General features: G+C 38.9%; 1 protein-coding gene across 2 annotated transcripts in view; it reads left to right on the forward strand.

Moving 5' to 3' along the window:
* The window catches only part of BRINP3 (BMP/retinoic acid inducible neural specific 3), a 198,091-nt gene that overhangs the window by 153,392 nt on the left and 22,276 nt on the right, over positions 1-22,423 (forward strand). For both annotated transcript variants that reach the window (XM_063165434.1, XM_063165435.1), the window contains exon 7: positions 5,928-6,150. In XM_063165434.1, coding sequence (XP_063021504.1) covers positions 5,928-6,150 — 223 coding nt within the window. The remainder of the gene's footprint in view (positions 1-5,927; positions 6,151-22,423) is intronic.

Genomic DNA, 22,423 nt, shown 5'->3' on the forward strand with positions numbered 1-22,423 from the left:
ATTCTTATTAATATTAGAAAATACCTAGAGACTATATAAAATTGTGAATAGGATGTTTCAGTCAACAAAAGATTCTTACATTTTTTCAGTTATTGTCAGGCTGCTTTTGCCCAGAAAACATAATTGCTTTTTTACGGTCTGAATAGTGTTGAAAAAATTAAAATTGATTCTGGGTAGATGATATAATCCACAATTAGACAGGATTATATATTTACTGAAGCACCATGCTTCAGTATTCCAATTTCCAATGCTAAAAGTTTTGTTTCCATAAGATTATATTATTTAATTTGGGGTAAAATGGCTCATCAAAAAATATGGCATTAAATGATACCACAGAATAATGCTTGATGCAATATCATCTCTGCAGAAACTGCCATTTCTGGAGACTGAGAGAAGGTGGCTGAAATTTCTTGGGGCTATGAAACAATTTTTCCTTAGCATATCACCAAATGCACATTCTTTTCAAACTGCGCTTTTTGTTGTCTAAAATTTTAAGTAGGTTTTCACCTCAATTATTGTCACATGTGTGTTGTCATTAATTTCAGCCATAATAAGAACCAGCAGGAAAAACAAACAAACAAACAAACAAAAAAACCAAAGACTATTATCTTTCCTTTGATAGAAATCCATGTCAAATTTGAATTTTCCTATTTACTCAGGAGTTCTTGTGCTCCATGAGCACATCTCTGAGACTTCCCTAGACACAAGCCATGGCTTAAAGGAGCTGTTGTTTTATCCCCTGGTCCTGCTGCCCTGACTGCAGAGGCTCAGACTCTTCCCTGCCTTTGAGCAGAGCAAGTCTGGGCTGTGAGGAGGAAATTGCTCCAAGGTCCTTAGTCCTGAGCTAATCCCTGTTACTTTGACTGGGGAAACAGTGCAGATATGATTTAAAAGGAAATTTCAGGAATGACAGGTTCAAAGCTCAGTCCTGGACTTGCTCTGTTTGCTCTAAAGGAAATAGGAGACAAAAGTGCAGTGGTAAAATTTGGTGGTTTTGTATTTCCAGCGTGACATTGCTGTCAGATGTCAGCCTGCAGCACCTTTAATCACCTGGTGTTCTGAATCCACTGACTTCCAAGGGTGCCTCCACGAGGGATCTTAGGAAACAAGCCAACCCAAGACATTTTGGCACCCCGGAGAAGCTCCACAAAGCACTCAAACAAACAAAAGCATAAGTGTGCTGTGTAGGTGGGACAGTCTTGTAGCAAAATACCAGGGAAAATCAAAATATTCACAGGATATCAGGGCTCCTGCTCTCTTCCAACAGTGAGCAGGGGCTGGAATCTGAAATGCAAGGAACTCTCAGAACTTCTAAAAAGAAAGTTTAGAGTTTTAGCATTCAAGATATAGAAATAAGTAGTTACAGAGGTAAACAAGGAATTTAGAATGCAGTACTGTATGTTTGTGTGTCATAATTATCTATGAAAGCTTGCACTGTAACATAAATACATAAGAGGAAATATTTCAAGATTAAGTCAAAATCATAAATATCTTTGTTAGCAGTGTTTTATTAGTCAACAAATCCTTAAAAATCTTGTAACTAGGAGTTTTGTGACCTTCTGAACCCTGCTATAATGATGTGAGCCAAACTTACCCTTCCTAATATTGTAGAAAATAAGAAAATAAACTGCATCATCAGAAACAACTCAGAAGCCCCATCACTAACTCATTCAAAACTCCTTCAGAAATAAAGAAGGCATAAAGCATGGCACCTTTTTCCCTTGCAGCAGAGCACTGTCAGGTCCTTGGGTGAGGTTTTCTGGATTTTTTTGGCCTTTGCCAGCTCTGTCTGCAGAGTTGTAACCACTGCACCCAGCACTGAGCCCTGCTCTGACACCAAACAACACTGAGGATCCAATTTACACCTCTGCAGCTCTAGGTATTTCTCACAGCCTAAATATGTCTGATATTCACCTGATTTCAGCAGGAATGTTTGCTCCCATTATGATATTTCTCCTTTATTCTTTCCCACTGAAATATGGGATGCCATTTCTGTCTCCAGGCACTTGTGACACAAGGAAGATTTACTGGCAGAAAGAAGTGAAAAGAGACACAACGAGCCAGAAAATGAACTTGCTTGACCCACCACTGCATATAATATTTTACCTTTTTAACCTTATTTGCAATTAATGAAGGATATCTAAAATCACATTGCATGTGCTACCCACGTAAAAATAAAAAAGAAAATGCTGTAATCAGATTTTATGTGTAATCAAGAATCATAGTCTGGTTTTTTGGGTTGTCCTGTGCAGGGCCAGAGGTTAGACTCAATGATCCATGTGGGTCCTTCCCAGCTCAGGATATTCCCTGATTTTATGAATTAAAGTATCAATTTCTATGGCCCCTGGGACTGTAATACTGGCTGTTAATCCTCAGGAATGGCTGGCACTGTGTGTTGATTAGAGTGTAATAGTTTAATCATCTCTCAGTGTTAGGAGTTCATGTTGTAGTTTCACAGATCATGAAATGTGTCTGTTTAAGATATGGGCACATTATCTTCTCTTCTTTTAATTTTTAATTTTTTTTTTTATGCAGCAGGCACTGTGTAACCATGCTCATTTTATCTCTGTCTCTCCTTCACCTGCATTATGGAGCTCATTAGCAGGATCAGACAGGGCACAAGGGTAGTCAAAGATGATGTTTATTACAGGAAGAAAAAAACCATTTTCTGATTGGAAATGCTGTTGTATTGCAAGTTGAGGAGTGTAAACCTTCCTTATCACTTCTAAACACTGCATGGAGCAGTTGTTAGCTGTAGAGATTAGTGCCATCGAGCAGAGGACAGCAAAGTGACAACATTCCTTAAATACATGGTTAGAGCAATGTGAGGGCTGAAAAGCATCCTCTGAGCCTGTTGTTTCCTGAGGGAGTTGCCTTTGTTTTGACTTCATGAAGCTCATTTTAAAGAGCTTTACCAGTGCCTCAGAGGAACAGAAAGGAAAAGAGACATTAGGAATTAAGCAGGTAATAAGGAATGTGGCTTTGGTATCTCATCCCCCCCAGAGGTGTCAGAGTATATATTTATATACATATAGCATATACATATATGTAAATTATATATTTATTTTTATATATTTATATATTTATATACATATAGTATATATAAAAATAAAAATATATATTTATAGTTCAGTTCTCTAAATCTGGTAGAATTTATCTGATTTTTACAAGCTTCAAAAGGACTTACTTTGTATCAGCTCAATAAACCTTCTTTCCTATTACTTAATTTTTTTAAATGACCATTTTTAATATTTTTAAGTCTTCAGACTTGGAGGGCTTTACCAAGCCAATGGGCCAAGGCAGACACAACCTTCTGTCACACCTTCTGTGCAGACCTGGGAGGGACTGAGAGCTGGGAAGGGCAGTGTGAGGATGTCACTGAGCCCAGGAAGGGACAAAACTCTCTGGCACTGTCTTTGAGCTCCAGTGAGTCAGGCATTCCTTTATTCTGGCCAGGATGTGCACTGGAAATCACTCCAACTACACATGTCCATTATGAGACTTTGCACATTCTATAAACTTATAGAAAACAAAGAATTCTTTGGTTCTACACAATTCTTTTCCTTACTTAATGTGTGATTTTCTATTGGATATTGATCCCTTTGCCTTTCATGCTTATTTGATCCAGCTCTGTAGTTCCCTTATCATTCTTCTCTCAGAGGGGTTGTCTCCAACTTTGCCAGGCAGATTTTCATTAGTTTAAAGTCTGATTAATGTCTGATTACCTCCTCTGTATCTTCTAAATTCCCAACATATAAATTTTAAAATCCCACACCTCCAAAGGCCCTTTTTATTTGTTGAAGCTTATCAGGCCCTGCCCCGCCTGACCCAAAACCTTGCTGGTTTAAAGATTAAATCAACAGCAGAGCCCAGCTCCCCTCCCCCTTGGCAAAGGGGAACAAATCCATTACTAAAGTTGCTTAAAAATAAAAAGAATGTTATGGCATTTCCAACAAGGAATCAGAGGTTGGCAAAGTTGGACTGGGCTCTGAGCAACCTAATCTAGAGAAGGTATCTGCTCATTGCAGTGGGGGTTGGACTATAAATGTCCTTTCTTACCCAAATTATTCTCTAATTGTAAGGTAGGAATAATTGTCATTGGGGAAGGAGAAAACAGAACTGTCTATCCCAAAACTACATTAAGATTCACAGAGATGCTCATCTGGTAATGCAGAATTTATTAAATATTCCCATTAATTCAAATTGTTAGCTGTACACCCAGGAATGGACATTCTTGCTGGACAGAGGATAAAAAGCAACTTAGACAAATTAAGGAAGGGATAAAGCAAAAGATAAAAGGCTCCAAATAGTAGATAAGATAAAGAAACAGTTCCTTTCCCTCATGCCCTAAGGACAGCACAGGGGCTGTATGAAGACAAAGGCATGAGGGCAAAATGAACAACACATTCCCAGAAGAATTATTAAAAAAATTTTGTTAAACATAAAATCATCCTAATTTTCCCTTGATTTTCATTTTTTACCTTCCAGAAGATTTTCAATGCTTTCTGTTTTGTTATGAGCCATCACCCATCACAGAAAATACTCTGCTGAAGTGGGACTGTTGTATTCCATCACTGCCCTGTGTCCTTCACTATATGGTCAAGGGTCACTACAGAATATTTATAAATGATCTTTTTTTCTCCATCCATAAAAAAGAAAATATTTTTGCCTGCTTTGTGTAAAAATCTTAAAAAACCTAAAGCTAAACCAAAAGACTTAAAAACAAGGATGTCAATGGAGTATTCTTTGATGTGAGTGGACGTTTTCCCTAGTCTTCCATGAGCAACCTAAAATGACACCAATGTTAAATATTATGATTATTTTTGTTTGAAGAGGGAGGGTACCTCAGGCAGCAGGATCTTTGCTTTCACATAGTCTGCTGAAATATAAACCATCCAAAAGGAGCATCTGGCAAGGTGAAAGCCAAACTGTGGGATGAGTGACTTCATTGCAGGAACAAGCTGAAAAAAAAAAAAAAGGATTGTGAAGGGTGGGAGGATAGCAGCAGGCAGAAGGGCAGGCAGGGAAACATACTGATATACAAAAACAAGAAAGATAAAGGATAAACATGTGCATTCAAGTGTGCCACTCACTCTCACATATTTACCCAGTATTTGGAGCCCTTTTAATGAAAGTCTATTTAAGTTCAGAAGTTACACATCATTCTACTTATGGAAACAGACTCCTTAATTCATAAAACTCTGTTAATAAGATTCTGTCTACAAATCTTTTGTGCACTGAGCTACCAGAACAAGTCACAAAGCATGGCATGTTCACAGTAACAATATGACCTTGTGATTGAAGGACTCCTTTCCACCACTTTAGAGACAAAAAAGAAGTTATGGGAACATTTTTGAAGTGTCATAAAATTTTGAAGTACCATAAAATGCTTTGAAAGGCTCCATTTTAATTGTAAATACTTATGAAAGTCTAATTTAATGGCTTGTGTCAGGTGAAATAACATATATATAAGAGCAATGGCCTGTAAAATCACATTTACTTGCATGTCCTAAGTATTGGAATACACTTCTTTTAAGACAGTTTCTGATGTTCTTCAAATGAGTCAATAAACATTGATCATTAAATGCGCATTTGCTTTCAGATCCCAGATTTGAAGGTAAGAAACTCTGATTCTTATTTAATCTTCGTATTACCCAGGTTGAGAAACAAGGACAAAGCTTGTATTTGCTTTAATATTAATTTTTAAATTATAGAAATTTAGATTTTGCTGACTTTATTCTAATATTACCAATGAAAATTTAGTCATCTTTCTAGTTAGAAAGAGTTAAAATGCTCAATTTTAAAATTTCAAAAGATTGAGTTTATGAAAATCGTTTCGCGAAAAAAAGAAATGAAAAGTTAATTTCTGCTGCAAGAATAACCATAGCCACATAATTAAAGACTATTAATTATTATTTTTTTTGCAGATGAATTCAAATTATTTATGAAGAGGCTGCCTTTGAATTATTTCCTGAACACATCTGCTGTGATGCATTTGTGGACAATGGATTCTAATTTCCAACGCCGCTACGAGCAGCTGGAGAGCAGCATGAAGCAACTCTTCCTCAAGGCCCAGAGAACGGTGCACAAACTCTTCAGCCTCAGCAAGAGGTGCCACAAGCAACCCCTCATTCGCATGCCAAGGCAGAGGTAAGTGCCTTGTTTGAAAGGAGAGGTGTCTGCTAAGGAAGGCAGGAACTTTACCTGAAATGGAAAATGTGAACCCACTTCCTCTGAATTATTATAATTTTGAAATTAAAAGGCTCTCAGGCAAAGGTATGGGAATAAGCATAACAGTTCCGTACTAGGAAAATTAAAAATACAAATGAAACACTACAAACAAAACAAAAAATACCCTGAGAGAGTCAGAATAGGAGGGGACACCCTGTGGGTTAGGGTGGTGGCAGCTGTCAGTGAGAAATAGCTATTCCCTTTTCATAGTTCAGGTTTATTAAACCTTATCAAAAGTACAACACAAGAATGAATAAAGAAAAAAGGTTACAGCGCTGGGAACAAAAAGATTTTCCCTGTTATGTGCTCAGCCCCTACACAATGGAGGTTTTACCCTTTTTAACCCCTTAATCCCTCTCAAAGTTCTGCCCATCAACCTCTTCTTTGCTGTCCAGTGGTGGAGATCTCTTCCTCAAATCCTCATTGGAGGTCAGATGTCACCATAGTGACAAGCCAGCCCTCTAAGATGTCCCAACTCCAGCTGTCCCTGACTAGCCACATGAGGGGGTACAACATAACTATAAATCTATAAACTTTTCTAAGCCTATATACATGATATTTGTCCATTAATTATGAGAGTCAATCATAACATTACTCATCTATCACAAGTCCCATTCCATGGTGGCTCAGCCCTCCTGCAGTGCCAGTGTGATTCTGCTGGAGCAGGGATCCTGCACAAGGGGGGAGTTTTCCTCTGCAGCTCCAGGGCTGCTGGAGATGGGCCTGGGCTCCCTCTGGCAATGCAGGGCAGCAGAAACCTGCTCCTCTGGGAATGCAGGGGGCAAAGGCTGCTGTGGTGTTCCAAAGCTCAGATTGTATCCAGGCAGGAATGCTTGGCTCCTCCCCTGGGTGGAGCATCTCCCCATGAGATGATGGCATTTGATCAGCCATGCAGGGACACACACTAGCCATGAAGAGAAGATAATTAATAATTAATGGCCCTTGAACAGAAGATATTTCCTGAGGGAGGATTGGTTGTGGTAGAGATAAAGAAAACTGCCCCATTATAGAGGATAACTGCCTCACCTCTGACAGATGGGAATTGAATACACTCCAAGCTAAACCTGAGATAGTAAGGAACACTCTATGAAATCCTGAGAAATCCAAACGTGGCACTAAAATCTCCTCAAGGCCATAGATGTGGGAATGGTACAGCCACAGAGTACAGTCCTTATGTTTGTAGGAGTTGAACAGTCCCAGCTTGCAATATCACTCTGTTCCTGTTTTCTAAATACAATGGGAAAGGTCAGAATAGATCCTGATTTGTTTGTGACTGCGTAGGATAGGAGGCAACTTAGATGTGACACGAGCACAGATTCATCATCCCATTTGGTTTGCCTGTTTTACAGAGCCATGTTTTCCGTGGCACTTGGCCAGGTGTAACAGTGCCAAAGACTTGTGCACAGAATCCTGAATAACTGCTCTGGAGCAGGCACAACTGTTTTAGGAACTTTGTGGGTCATTATACAATGTGTACTACACACAATTGATTTCTCGTCTTGTTTGTCAAATATGAATTAGATTGCAAAGGATGCCTGAGGAAAGAAAATAGAAGAGTTTCAGTCCTTCCTAGAAACAGAGAGAGATCCTGAAAGCCAGCTAATCAAATCTACATTAGCATAAAGTGGGTATACTTGATTCCTGGTCGAAAATTGTTTTGTTGAAATTAGTGCAATGACACTACAGTAAATCTGAAATGAATGAGCTTTAAGGACATTGTTCTTCTGAGCACAAGTATTGTGGGATAGTCCAGTGACTCCTGCATTTAGCACGTTTCTCAATTGATTTTAAAGAAATCTAGTTTAGGCTCAGTGTTCCAGAACTGCCAGGGATACTTTACACTCCCCTGCTTTCCACTCTGCTGTTGCAAGCTCAAGCACCATCAATTCCTCTTTGCCTGTCAGTGGCCCTCCCCCTTCTTTCAGGAAGCTGTGCTTGTAGCTTTCATGCTGTCTTTCTTCTACATATTGTGCTTTTTGCTGTGACTTGTTAGTTGAAACCAAAAATTCACTTGTGGGGTCATTTCGTGATTAGAAAACATTCTGCCAAGAGAGGTTATGTAATCACTGCAGAGCCTCGTATCCTGTCGGGTGTGTCTTGGCCATGACCAGAATGAGCATCCTGCAAAGAGATAATTCACCATGAACGACTTCTTCAGGAGCCCAGAGCTTCTTAAAACACAAGAAACAGTCCAGACTCATTTTTGCCCTCACCAAAATTAAATACAATAGATTTTAAATAACTTAAAATAATCAGGTCTTCTAAAATAATCTCTACAGGGCTTTGGAGCAACATTTGGTTGCCATTGATAATGGCAGTGATAAAGATGAAGTGAGATATGTAAAATTGCAAGGATTGATCAAAACACAGCTTTCTTGTCATATAAAGGATTTTTTTATTTCAATGCAGAACTTGCAACTTCATGATTTTTTTTCCATATAAAGATGTGACACTGTGCCAAAAAGATGTGGACAGGCAGGGAAAGGTCCAGACAAGGGCCACAAAGATGATACTAGAAGAGGAAGCTGGCCCATTAGGAAAGTCTCTCCCCATTAGGAGAGACTGTGAGAAAAGAAGGCTCAGGAGAGCCCTTATTTCCATGTTCCATATTTAAAGAGGGAAACAAAGAAAATTGAGGAGTCAAATGCAAAAGACGAGAGGAAATGGGTGCAGGGTACTGCTGGGGAGATTCTGAGTGGACACAAGAGGAAAATGTTTCACAATGAGAGCAGTCACTGGAATGACCTCTCCAGGGAAGCCATGAACGCCTCAGTGTGGGACAATTTTAAGATGCAGCTGGACAGGATGCTGGGCCATCTTTTCAAGGCCATACTTTTTCCAAAAATGTTGAACCAAATGATCCTTGAGATCCCCTCCAGCCTGAAGGCATTCCATGGTTCTATGACAGCAATGAGTCTGTTCTACAGGGAGTTGCACCAAACTTTCACAGCAGTTTGATTTTTCAAACTCAGAAATACCATCACTTACTTGTGAGTTAATTATGTCTCATTTTAGTGACTACTCTGAAATTTTTCCTTGTCACTACAGAGGGAGATAGGGCGTATGATGTAGTGATGAGCAACAGATGACTCAAATATCAGTGTTAAAGCAGGCTTGGGAATACTTTGCCAGTGGGATACATTTGCTAAAAGAGACAAATTTTAAAGGTTGGATTCCATCTGACTATCTGGGAAAATTGCCTTCTGACATCCAGGCTTTTAAGGCTGATAAGCAGAGCTTTAAAATAAGAAGTAAGGGGAAAAGGTCAAAAGAAACTGGTTTAATGTCCAAGCTCATTTAAAAAATCTGATAGATCAAGATAAAGTATTGGATAAAGGAATATCAGTGGTGAAAAGACCAATAGTGAGAAAGAAAACAGGACCTTGACAGAATAGTTTTCAGATATTCCTTGTGATGAGAATATACCTAATCCAGATGAAATACTGAATTTTTGATACCTGCCAACAGGTAAGTGAATATAGAAAGAATACCTGAGAAATGCCATGGAGAAACAGGAAGCATTGCTCAGGCTGTAACATCAAACATTTCAGCAGACAGTGAGGGGAATAAGAGAACCAAACCCCAGTACAATTTTTTTTTGTGTTCAAGAGAAGATAGAAATAAAAGCAGAAAAAATATCTTTGTGATCTTTAAGGTCTCTTCCAGTCTAAGACAGTCTATGACTCTGTGTACCATGCACAGTCTTGGCTTCAAAGAAACAAGAAGGGGAATTGGAACAAAATGTCATTTTTCCAGGACTTTCTAAACAACTTCTTCAGGTTAATGTTTGGGCTCTGCTACTGGGTGAATTTTATTTTGGAAAGAGAAATTAGATTGAGTTAATGAAGCTATAAATACTATTTTCAATAGTTTTGGGCAGATGTCCTCTCAGATACAGATTAAAGAGGCAATGCTTCAACTTTTAGTAAAGGTCATGGTGTTGGCAGTGAGTAAAACCAGCTCTGCTAATGTTTAATTTTACACAGAATTTCACTAATCAATAGAATATATTTAAAAGGATTTTTCAAGGCATATCTTGAGAATGAGGGCTGTTTTTTTATGAAACTGGGAGGTATGTCCTCAAAGTTTAATGTAATTCATGAAAACTTTCTCTGAGACTGGAGTTTTATAGGGATTTATCTATGCAGTCTGCCAGAAATCATTTGGTCATGCCTGAAGGAGCTCCTGCATACAGTCAAGGTTATCATTAATTACTGAAAAAAATAATCTCTTTTCTATGGCTACAAAATTTCTTTCCTGAACATGAAATAAATTGTTGCCTGATTGTTTTAAATGGGACTTAATTAATGAGTTACACAGAATTGCTTGCAATTTCTTTCATATTTCCTGAAGACCAAGCCACTTAGTAATCATAATACTAAATTACATTAATATTTTAATTTTCTAATCCTGAAACCAAAAAAACATTGAATACTCTTCTAACATCATTGTTCATAGCAAAAAAAGACTCAATTAATTTGCAGGTTAAAGAAACTAAATTTCCATGTCTCCTTTTTGGACATAGTTTATATTTTTCAGCTAGAACAAAGTACAAATAGTTTTTTTTCAGTTTGCACTTGGGGTCAGAACAATTTACGGTAGCACTTTTGTGTACAGTGGGGGTGGCCCAGGATTGCAACTTTTATTTTATTCTGTTCACTTCAAATCTTTTCACGTTCCAGATGTTCTGCTCAGCTTTTAAGCTTGCTTTCATTAACATGAAACAGACATTTGGTCCTTTTCCTGAAAGTCAGATCATGCCAAGATACATCAAATACCCTTAGATTTCCATTGTGACACTGCTGAGTGTAAGTTTTAAAATTCACTCAATTAATCAATCAATCTGTAATCAGTGGAGTATTTACTGGTTGTCTGAATTCAGCAAAAAAAGATACCACCTAACATTCAAAGCCAGAGAAATTTCTGTGTAGGTAATCTGCTCCCATGTTGTGTATAAAGGGTGGGTTAATAAAACATTCAATTTCAAGAGATAAAGAGAAAAACAAGATTAAAAAACTGCACTCTGAAAAAGAAATGTGTTCTTCAGAGTGATACTACCAGGTGAGATTCTCCCTCCATGAATTTCAGGCTTTGCTGCCTCAAGAGGCTGAAGTGATTATTTCCAGTATGTTCTCATTGCACTGACGCATCAGCCTTAAAAACAGGGAGTATTCTTGTGTTCTCTTGGCAGAGTCCACTGTGTGCAGCAATTGCTGTCCTACCTGATGGCCAGCTCCTGCTGCAGCCTTTGTGCAGGAAAACGTGTTTGAGAGATGGCACAGAACATTTTGGTTTACAGGAAAATATGGTTGGGAGATGGCACAGAACATTTTGCTTTTCTGGGATGTAGTTGAGAGATGGCCCAGAACATTTTGGTTTGCAGGGATGTGGTTGAGAGATGGCACAGAACATTTTGCTTTGCAGGAATCAGCAGGAGGTGTAAAATACAGATGGGAGGATGGTTGAACAGCACAAGGAGCACAGCACATTTGGTTTGCAGGAATCAAGCTGAGGTGTAAAACATGTGTGTGGCCTGAGCTCATCTGGTGCATTTCTGGGTTAGGAGCATGAGCTGCGAGGAGCAGTGGGTAATCTTTGGAGAGGATTTGTTGTGGAGTGCATCCATCCTGAGAAAAGGACTAAACTGGGCATTTAGTCCCAGCTCTGATTCCAGCAGCATCTTCCTGAGATGAGGTCAGAAAGTGATGTCCTACTGACTGAGTGAGGGCAAGTTTCCTCACAGGCTTAGGCTGAGCCTGCTGGCTCACACACCCACTGGAGGGTGACACCTGTGAGCCATCTCTCACTCCAACATCACCTTCAGGCTGAACCTTTTCATTTGAACCTTTTAATTTCTCAAAGAAAAAAGTAAGTGGAAGGAATTAGTAAATATCAACTGTACTGCACATGGCCACTGCAGCTCACATATAAGAGGTGAAGCAGCAAGCAAAAGTGTGGTTATACAGTTGTGTTCTGGGGAGAGAAAATGGGTTTTCTTTCTGTTTTGGTGGACACAACAGTAAGGTTTAATTTTAAATGCAACGACTGTGCTGAGAAACTGAAAATCCCAGGAACAGAAGACCTGATTCTACCTTTGAATTTCTGCCAGTGAAACCCCTGGTGTGAGCCAGAGCTAGGGGTGTCCTGGCAGTCGCATCCACCCAAATTGTGGAACCAAAGGGAGAGGACTGGAATCTCTGTGCTTGTGAACATTAAAAGAACTATTAACTGTCTGGATGGAGAAGGAGAATCTTCCCTTTCCCAAATACTTTTAAAGAAGGACAGCAATTATTTCCTCTGATTTGCTTTAATATCCAACCACTTGTGAAAGAGATGGAAGAGAGGGGAAGCTTTCATTTCTTCCTTCAGAAGTGCCAGTTTATAACTTGGTTTCATTCCTTTTGTGTCATTCAAATGGGTTCCTTCACTAATCATCCTTTTAAGTGAGTACACTCAGTACAGGACATTATTGTAGGTATGAACCTTATCTGTATGCACTTTAAATAATTTCATAATGAAAAAGCATCACTTAAAGGTCTAATTTAATCAGCACCATCTGTGATTTAATAAAGATATAAACAAAAATATTAAAAGGAGAGAGGTAATGTAAATACAGTAATAAGTCAGTGGGAAAAAAAATTGCATCTTCCCTGCATAATAACTAAATGGAAACCTGGTGCAATAAGCTGCAAATGAGCATCTCAAGTAAATAAGAATTTCAATCTCAGAACACCAAGGTATGGCATGTGCACACAAAAGCATGGAATTTTGAATAGAATGTTAGTATTTGAATTTTTGAAAAGACTGGATGCTTAATATTACCATGTAATTTAAAGTGAAGGTGATAATTACATCAATAGTTCAGACACTTTTTAAAAGGATCTTATTCTGGTAACAGAAACTGAAGACAAATACAGATGAAACTTCTTAATAACTTTAAAAAAATATTTTAACGTATAAAAGCCCCTATTTCTGGAAGGAAAGTAATTATTGGTAGCCTTATATTTGAAGCATGTCCTTATCTCTATGAAAGTTATTTTTTTAAAGAAGCATACTCTGAAGCTAATGCAGATTTAGAAGGAGTTCATCACTAGAGGCAGTGAATAGTTACATCAAACACAAGAGTTTCAGAAAGAATTGTGCTTTTTAAAATCAGAATTTTTCCTGGAATTTCCCACAAAATACACAACAGACAGCTATGAAAGAAGGAAGAGCCATGAATTCCCATTTTCTTGTTTCCATATTTTTTTGAATTTCACTTAGCAAAATATTCCCATGCCCTAGAAGCACAATGTCTGAATACTCTAAAAACACTTAAGAGAAGGGGATTTTTGTTTGGGTCCTCTCTTCAGTCCATAGGCAGAAAAACAGATTTAAAATAGATGACTTTTTTACAGCATCTGTGAACACAGTCCATCAGAACACAGGCCTGGAAACCTGTTTCCTTCAGAACTCTCCAGAATGAAATATATAAGAAATAAAGGGGGTAGTGCAGGTTAATCCAATTCCCTCAGGATGTAATGCAGGATTAGCTCCTTACATCCCAAAGTTGTTTATCAGCTCCTTTAGATTGCTTTGCTATAAGTGTAATTGATTCATGGGCACAACATTACTAAGGAATAAAATATTCCACCAAGGAAGCCACAGAGTTCAAGGTATGAAAGTTTCTCCCTGCATCACACAGAGACTTTTCATCTTAAAGAGCATTTGTGGCACTGGATGTAAGGGGAAAAAAATCTAATTATCCATCACTTAACAGGCTGCTGGAGTGAAGGTGAGCAGTGAGTCTAGAGAAAAATTATGTTTTAGAAAGGCAGAGTAAGACAGCAAAACCTCCTTTGGATGGGCTGGATCTAACATAAATGATTCTTCTGAACACGAAGTGCTAAATAAACAGTATTTTGTCTGCTTTCAGAACATCTTCTTTAATAGAGGACAAGGATCACAGAGATGTTTCTAAACAAAAGTGGTTCCAAGAAAAATGCGTTGTTATTATTAGCATATTTAAAAAAAAGAAAAGAAGAAAAAATTTTTATTGTCTTTGCTCCAATTAAGATATTGCATTTTAGTCAAATGGATGTCAAAATGGATTTACAAATTTTAATGCTTAATGTTTACAAATTTCAATATTTTTTAAACAATTTACAAATTGTTATGTTTTTATTTTACAAATTCTAATGAGAGTCAAAAATGAATTTACAAATTCTAATGTAAAGGAATGCCTGTCCAGTGGAAATTTAAATTGGATGTGACACACCAAGTGCACATCTGAAAGTCACATGCCACACACAAGGAAGGTGATGAGATGAAGTGTGAGAGACAAAAGGAAGGTCAGTTTGGTAGTGGCTGCTTTACTAACCCGAATACTAAGTCTGCATCTGTTCTCAAAGGAAATGAAATGATCTGCTTGGAGGTGATACCTTTAATTGGATTGGGGATTAGAGTTATTTAAAACTAACGTGACAGACATGAAAATATGATCTGGAGCCCTGCAAATAATAGGTGTGATAACAAGGAGAAGCAGAGATAAACTCTTGTGTACAGATGTGTTTTCACACATGGTTTAGGAGCTCTATATACACAGGGCACCTGTCCTTGGAACACCTTTCCTCTCAAGGAGATCTGGGGTTCTAACGGAGCAGCTCTTTATTGCACACGTATAGGGGCTGCTCTTGACCACCTGCTACCCATGAAAATTTTTTCCAACTGCTCCTCAGCTCCACTTTTGGTATTTTTGATGAAAAGGAACATTATAATGAAGTAATTTCACCATGTCAGACAGTGAAATGAGTAGAGGATTTATATTAATGTCACAGGGCAGGAATATTCCTGCTTTGGAAACACCATATGTGCAATATGTGCAATGAAATCTCATTTCTACACCAATGTTTTGTCCTTTTCAATTACAAACAACTTACCAGTGCTACTGTCCCCTAAAAGCAGTGTTTTGGCAATCATAGTTTACATTTTGCCACAGAATGTAAAGTAAGATTCATCTGAGATGAAAGGTGTTACACCAATGCAAGAAGATACATGATTTAATGATATTGAAGATACAATACATGACATGATAGTGATTTAATATTGCAGGGTGCTGAGTTACATCTTGTTCTGAGACTTGCAATACTAAAATATGATTACTGAATCACTGACCACACGGCAAACAGCCCATACTTTAAAAGGACATAACAGATGTGGCTTGTTATCACAAGTCCACAGAATAGCTGTGACTGCTGGATTTTCAGACAACATTTCAAAGCAGTCACTATTCAGAGGTGCAACAGCAGAACATGACTGAAGGAATCATCTGTTCAAGGACAGTGACTTCCTTGTGGGCTCAATTCTGTGAGTGACATGGTGATAGGAACAGAAATCACATACTCTGTTGGAACATCAATTTCCTCTATACAATCTAGTTCTGAAAAAGTGGAAGGCTGGGCTCAGTTTCCTCTTCTCCCTCATGAAACAGTTTCTAGAGTGTTCATTTATTTCAGATCTGCTGACATTAATTTACTACCACTTCAAATTGCCTCTGTCCCTTCCATCTAACAAAACATCTCTTTGTTTCTAACCCAAAGGTCCAAACTTCTTTTTTCTGCCCCCCAGGCAAATTTTGTAATTCAATTGATCCAACCAACCTGAAAATTTGAAAAAAAAAAAAATACAATGCGCTTAAAATAATATTTTATTTTTGTAGATATATGGTGTTAAAAAAATAAAGAAAAACATGGGTTAAGAAAAAGCTGCTAACGAATTTCAGCTATAAAATATCCAGCACATTTAATACCCAGTGTAGACACACAGTACTGAAGACTTTGCTTTTGGACTTTTGGCTTTTACTGTGACCAAACTGCTGTAAAGGACTTTTCCTGAGGCCAGATTTAAAGACATCTTAATCACCTATCCACATGAATCACTTTCAGAGACAACATCAGAGCCAGCACTGCGGTGACTCACAAGGCTTGGAAGTCTACACTTTAAAATAATTACTTGACATGTGGATGGATGCTGGCACACATTTCTGGGCTTGGCAGCTCCTGTTTGCCCCTGGCCTGGTGACCATCTGTGTTTGCAGCCATGACATGCGACACGGTGGCCATGAGCCTCTCTGGACAGCACCCCAGCACCTTCAGCATGATAATGTACTCTGCAAATGCAGCTGGAGGTCAGGGAAGGACACCAGAGGGAGATATTGGATTTTGGAGCACCCTGGGCTTCAGGCTGTCCCAAGTCCAGAAAGTTTTAGTATTGTCCAGATTTGCTGTATAATAACAGCATATTTGAACAGGGAGGTTATAAAATCTATCATAAGGGCGTATCTTTTATCATCTATGAGTTATTAAGAGAGACATGTACAAACTAAGTAAAAATGAGCTTTGTCCTCAGCATCACCACAGTATAAGGAATGTCTAAAGTTGTTGAGGAGCATCCAGAGGAAGGCACTAGGATGGTGAAGGGCCTCGAGGTGAAGCCATGTGAGGAGCAGCTGAGGGCACTTGGTCTGTTCAGCCTGGGGAGGAGGAGACTGAGGGGAGACCTCAGTGCAGTTACAGCTTCCTTGTGAATAGGACAGGAGGGACAGACACTGATCTCTGCTCCCTGTGAGAGGGACAGGACCCAGGGAATGGCTGGAGCTGGGCCAGGGCAGGGTCAGGCTGGAGCTCAGGGAAAGGTTCTTCCCCAGAGGGTGCTGGCACTGCCCAGGCTCCCCAGGGAATGGGCACAGCCCCAAGGCTGCCAGAGCTCCAGGAGGGTTTGGACAATGCTGCCAGGGATGCACAGGGTGGGATTGTTGGGGTGTCTGGGCAGGGACAGGGGTTGGACTTGACCCCATTGGATCCCTTCCAACTCAACTTTTTCTGTGATTCTGTGGAGCCACCAAAGCCCCTCACTCCATAGCCAGCACAGTTCCCCATTCTGGCCTAGACCTGATCTCCCTCATTCTCTTTTTCCATTGTGTCCCTTCACAAGCACAGCCAGGGTGTTTGTCACAGAGGTGTCCCACCCAGGCTGCCATCAGCTGCTGGAACATAAACACTTCTCTGGGCTGTGCTGTTTGAAGGAAAATACCTCTGTGCCAATGGTGCCAATGCAAAGCACTGGAAAGCTTTGACACAAGTGCAGAGGAAAAGGGGGGGATGAAGGCTGGAATTGTGGGGTGTGGGATATTTTCAGGCATATCCATATTTAAGGCAAAGCCTTTCATGGCTCCGACGCCTCAGTTTGACCACAAGCTCCCTGCTTGTCAGGTCAGGTCTGTCAGCACTGAAAATGAGCTTTTCATTATCAGAATCAGAAAAAAAATCTTAGTTAAATAAGTGGTAGAACTGTGAGACATGCACTGACGTGGAAATGGACAGAGACTAGTGAGTATCTGATATTCCTCACCTGGGTTAAGTCATACTGAATTTACTTTGAGAGATTGCTCACAAGGTGAGGTACCAGCTCCTCAAGGGGACATCAAACAACATTATTTAAACTTCAGGGCTGTGCCCCAGATCATCTTACAGGAGGACATGTAGTTGCTTTGAATAGATAAATTTGAAGATTGCATAGTTTCAGTCCTGCAGATGATGGGAATTTCAAGCCTTTGACTTTTAAAAATACTTTGGAAAGCACTGTAAATGTGTATCTGACTTGCTCACAATGTCCAGTATCTACTCTTTCATTCCTTATAGATATATGAATCAATCCTTGGTTTCTTACATGCAGAATGCACAAACCACATTGTTATGGACTTCCAAGAGACATATTTATGGGAACAAGCTCTCTATCAGGCCAGTATGTAAGAAGATTAGATAAAAGAAATAAATTCTTCCCTGTGAGGGTGCTAAGGCGCTGGCACAGGGTGCCCAGAGAAGCTGTGGCTGCCCCTGGATCCCTGGAAATATCCAAGGCCAGGTTGGATGGGGCTTGGAGCAGCCTGGGACAGTGGGAGGTGTCCCTGCCCATGGCAGGGGTGGAACTGGATAAAGTTTAAAGTTCCTTCCAGTCCAAACCATTCCATGAATTTATGAGAAGATTTATGCTAAGTTTCATCTGACTGATTCCTGCTAGGCTGTTTTTCCATTTGCAACACAAAGAAAGAAATAACCCGTATATGTCAGCTTCATAATTATCAAAACTTAATAACTCTTTCTTATTTACAATCTATTATGTCTTCTGTAAACTGAAATTTTGTTAATTTTTGGTGTAATATATTCTCTTTATTCTCTCATATGATCTTGATAAGAGGAAAATAGGTGGATAAAAAGAAGTTGAAGGGTAAAGTGTGAGGAAATATTTGATTTTTCTGATTGAGCTGTTAGATAAGAATTCAGTTTGTGCATAATTACTCTGGATACTTTCATGTGTAATTTATGAACAAAAACATTAGAAAAAATATATACAAGAGCGTTTATTGTTTTTAGACACATAAAAAAGCCTCTGAAAAATTAAAATTAAGAAGTCATTACTGGTGTCTTATGTAGTAGCTATATCCCTATTGGTAAAGACTTCTGTTCTGGAAGGAATTTTTCCCCCCAGAGAGGAGCCAGGCAGACAGCCCAGGAGCATCCAGCCCTCTGTGCTCCTGGAGGGACAGGAATCAGCAGCAGGTCTGGGCTTGTACTGCCTTGCCAAGAAATGTCACCTTCTCTGGGAAGGATCCCAGCTGGAAGGGTGAGAGCAACTCCATGATAAGCAATAAACCCAGAGTTGTTTTATTCTCTGCTGGCTGTGGTGTGACATGTTCTGTGAGCACAGGTGTCACCCAGGGAAAAGCTTTGCTCTTGAGGGATTCACCTCATGTTCTGTGCTGCCAGAACATTTATGTCCATGACAGGTTTTTTATAAACTCAGTGTAGCCCCTCAGTACACCCAGAGATCTTGGCAAACAGAAATCCTTCAGTCCTGGGTTGTTTGGGTGGGAAAGGACCTAAAGCTCATCCAGTTCCATGTTCTGCCATGGGAAGAGGATGGCTTCCACCAGTCCAGGTTGCTCCAAGCACCTTCCAGTTCCATCCTCCCTGTCCTTTGTTATTGTACAAAAGGCACAGACCTGCACTAATGCAAATTTCCCATGTTTTTATCCTTCTGGAGAAGTGCCATGAATATACTTCAGAAAATGAATATAAAGCACTGTGTTACCAGTAATATTCTTTAAAAAAACCCCAAATTTTAGAGTAATTTTTAGGCAGGAAACAAAAAAGCTTCAGGCTGAGAGGATGCAAATGAATTTTATTGCACCAGCAAGTGAAGGAGATCAGCGCCTTAAAGCAACCTTTGAAATGAAAATGAAATTGCCTTGGCTATCAAGTTCCTGCCTCACCACTACATCCTGACCAGTGTTTTGGTATTAAAAAGTTGTCTCCTCATCCTAAACCTGCATAATCATCAATGACAAAGAGAAAATCAAATGTCCAAGACATCTGAGTCCCATGGCTTCAGCCCACACCCCTGCAGGAAACGGCAGGAAGGGGTTTTTTCCACCGGGCATCAGAATTCATATGAGCAACTCATGGAAATCTCATCCTGAGATCCCATGGGATCTATCCCAGGCAGGCAATGCTGACTCAGAACATAAAGTCTGTTTAGCCCCGGTTTTGGACTCTGAAATACAATCAGTGCACTAGTTTAAAATGGATAAGCAGAGACCAATACAAAATTCTCATCAAGCAGCGGATGACACAGCACAGCTGCAGAAGGCATTAATTCCAATTAATTTGTAAGGAATTTATCCCAGTCAGGATTATATCAGATTTCTAGAAACTGATCTTTGAAATGATGGGTGATGGTGAGTATAAAATAAAGGACCTACCTATTGCAAGGAGCAGAACTAATGGCACTCCGGACAAAAGGAGACACTTGCTAATTTTCTAACATAGTTATATTGTATTATCTTTAATAACTGAATTATCTCAACTGTTGAGGTATTAAAGTAAGAAGATGACACAAACCATACTAAAGCCTTCTCTGACTTCCACCCAGAATTACCTTCTCTTTGCAATGAATCTATTTGCTTAAAACTCAAGAAGTTATAAAGGTAATCACAACCTTAACAGAAAGGCAAGCTTTTTTTTCCCCCACTGTGAAGCTGCCACCATATTAACCATAAAATTTGCTTCCTCCAGGTTTTTGTTATAAAAATCATGGAGCTTTAATTTTTTTATTATTTTCCTATGTGGCTTTTTATTCATTCATGCCTTCAAACCTCTCCTGTTACATAAAAGTAGAGCAAACATCAGCATTTGTTGCACTAATTGAAAATAATGTATGTCTTTGTGTTAAAAATAAAGAAGTTTGGAATGAATTTAACTTTTTGAAAGACATTTCCTTTTAAAAAGCAATTAGAAATCTCTATCAATATGGGTTAGACTTTGTTATATTTCTTTGTTATATTTCATTATATTTCCATTTCTTATTTCAAACAGTGATATTTCCAACAGGATCTGATATTAAGATAATTTCCTTAAACTTTTATTAATTTGTTGTGTGTTTTTTTTTAATCTTCCAAATTTCAGACACTGGTTGATGGTAGTGAAGATGAAATGCTAAACAATTCTTTAATTGGCCTCAGAAGAGCTCAAAGGCATCTTGTCCTTGAAACTGTGCATATATTTTTCCACAGATTTTTGAACAAAGCTGCCTTAATTTTGGAAAAAATTAGGAACAATAACTGATGATTTTTTTAATGTAAGTTGATAGCTTACCATCTGTGTAGATTGCTTCATCAGTGCATTATCTACAACAAGCACTACTGGGTTGGATTATTCCTGGAGTGATGGCTGAGATGGAGTATAAATATAAACCAGACAGTTGGCAAATGTGGCCAAGATGGGAGCAAGGCACTGGGAAATGGAAAGCTGAGCTGCTGACAGGGCTGGCCCAGCCTTCCTTGACAAAACTTCAGTCAAATAAGCTCTGAGCAGAGACCAGTGTAGCAAATCCCAGGCCAGCATGCAGACTTTCTGTTTCATCAGTTTAGCCCTCGATACCTCACAAAACCCTTCAGCAGCAGTTTCTGTCTTGCTGAGTCCAGCCCATGGTTTAATGAGTCTTGCCGCTTGGTTGTTGGGCATCAAGTGATTTTTTATTTCTTCTGCGGACCATCTGCTGCATATTCCAACTTACTCCTCTATGTACATCCACATTTGGATGTAACATCAACTGTGGGGAAGAGAAAACATTTTACTTGTGGATTAAGAGATGAGCAAAAGTCCGTAAAAGCCAGAATCCTCAGCTTGAAATGACAGAAGTAGAGAAACAGGTTTCCAGTCATGAATATTTAAAAGGAAGTCTATACAGAATTTCTGCATCTGGGTTTCCAAGTGTTGCTGCAACTTAGGGTTGGATTAACTTCAAAGACAAAAATAGACCCTCTGTCTGTGAAAAGCAGAATTTCTCTGCACTGAATAGAGATTAGTGTCCTGACACAGAGCAGTGAAGCTTTATAAAGAGGGTTTCTACATGAGGCACCTGTGAATCTTGGCTAATAATGACTCCAGAGCCTGTTTCTTCTTTTTTAGCTGAATAGCAGACAGACATCTGGTTATAGAGCTCTATAGAGAAATTCAGATGAATGGTGCCATGCATTTGTGAAATCCATGATATTGCAAGGCTCACAATCTAGGGATCACACATCTCACCCGAACTTTCAAATTTGTTTCACAAAAAACTGATTTAATCTATTTCACCTTTGAAGTTTTTGAGGGCATTCACTATGTTCTTGTTACCCTGTGTATGACAGTGAAAATGAAATGGAACTGACATCCTGTGTCTATGAAATTCACAAAATTTGTATGCAATTCCTGGTTCAAATACCTAACCCTAATAGTAAACACAACTAGAAATTCCTTTCAGATCATAATCCTTAAAAACTGATATAAAATATACAACACTGCACACATAAAATCATATTCATGTTTACCTGTGATAAAAGAACATTTGAAGAACTCTTTCATTAACTAAAGTATACAATTTTCCTTCAAAATTGTCAAGTAAAAACTTCTTGAGCATACAAGTTAAGTTACACAGAAGTTTGCCTCTTTAAAAAAAAGGTTTCTCAAATCCATCCTCAGGAGTTTGATAAAAATGTTCTGACTTGTAATTTCTGCTTTTACTCTCTGAGAATCTACATTTTAGTGGGGTACATCACAGATTGATCCCTCTGAGTCACAGAACTTGCCACATTTTGAAAGGAAAGGCTGGTTGC

The sequence above is a fragment of the Melospiza melodia genome, chromosome 11 (genome assembly GCF_035770615.1).
Source record: "Melospiza melodia melodia isolate bMelMel2 chromosome 11, bMelMel2.pri, whole genome shotgun sequence".
NCBI lineage: Eukaryota > Metazoa > Chordata > Aves > Passeriformes > Passerellidae > Melospiza > Melospiza melodia.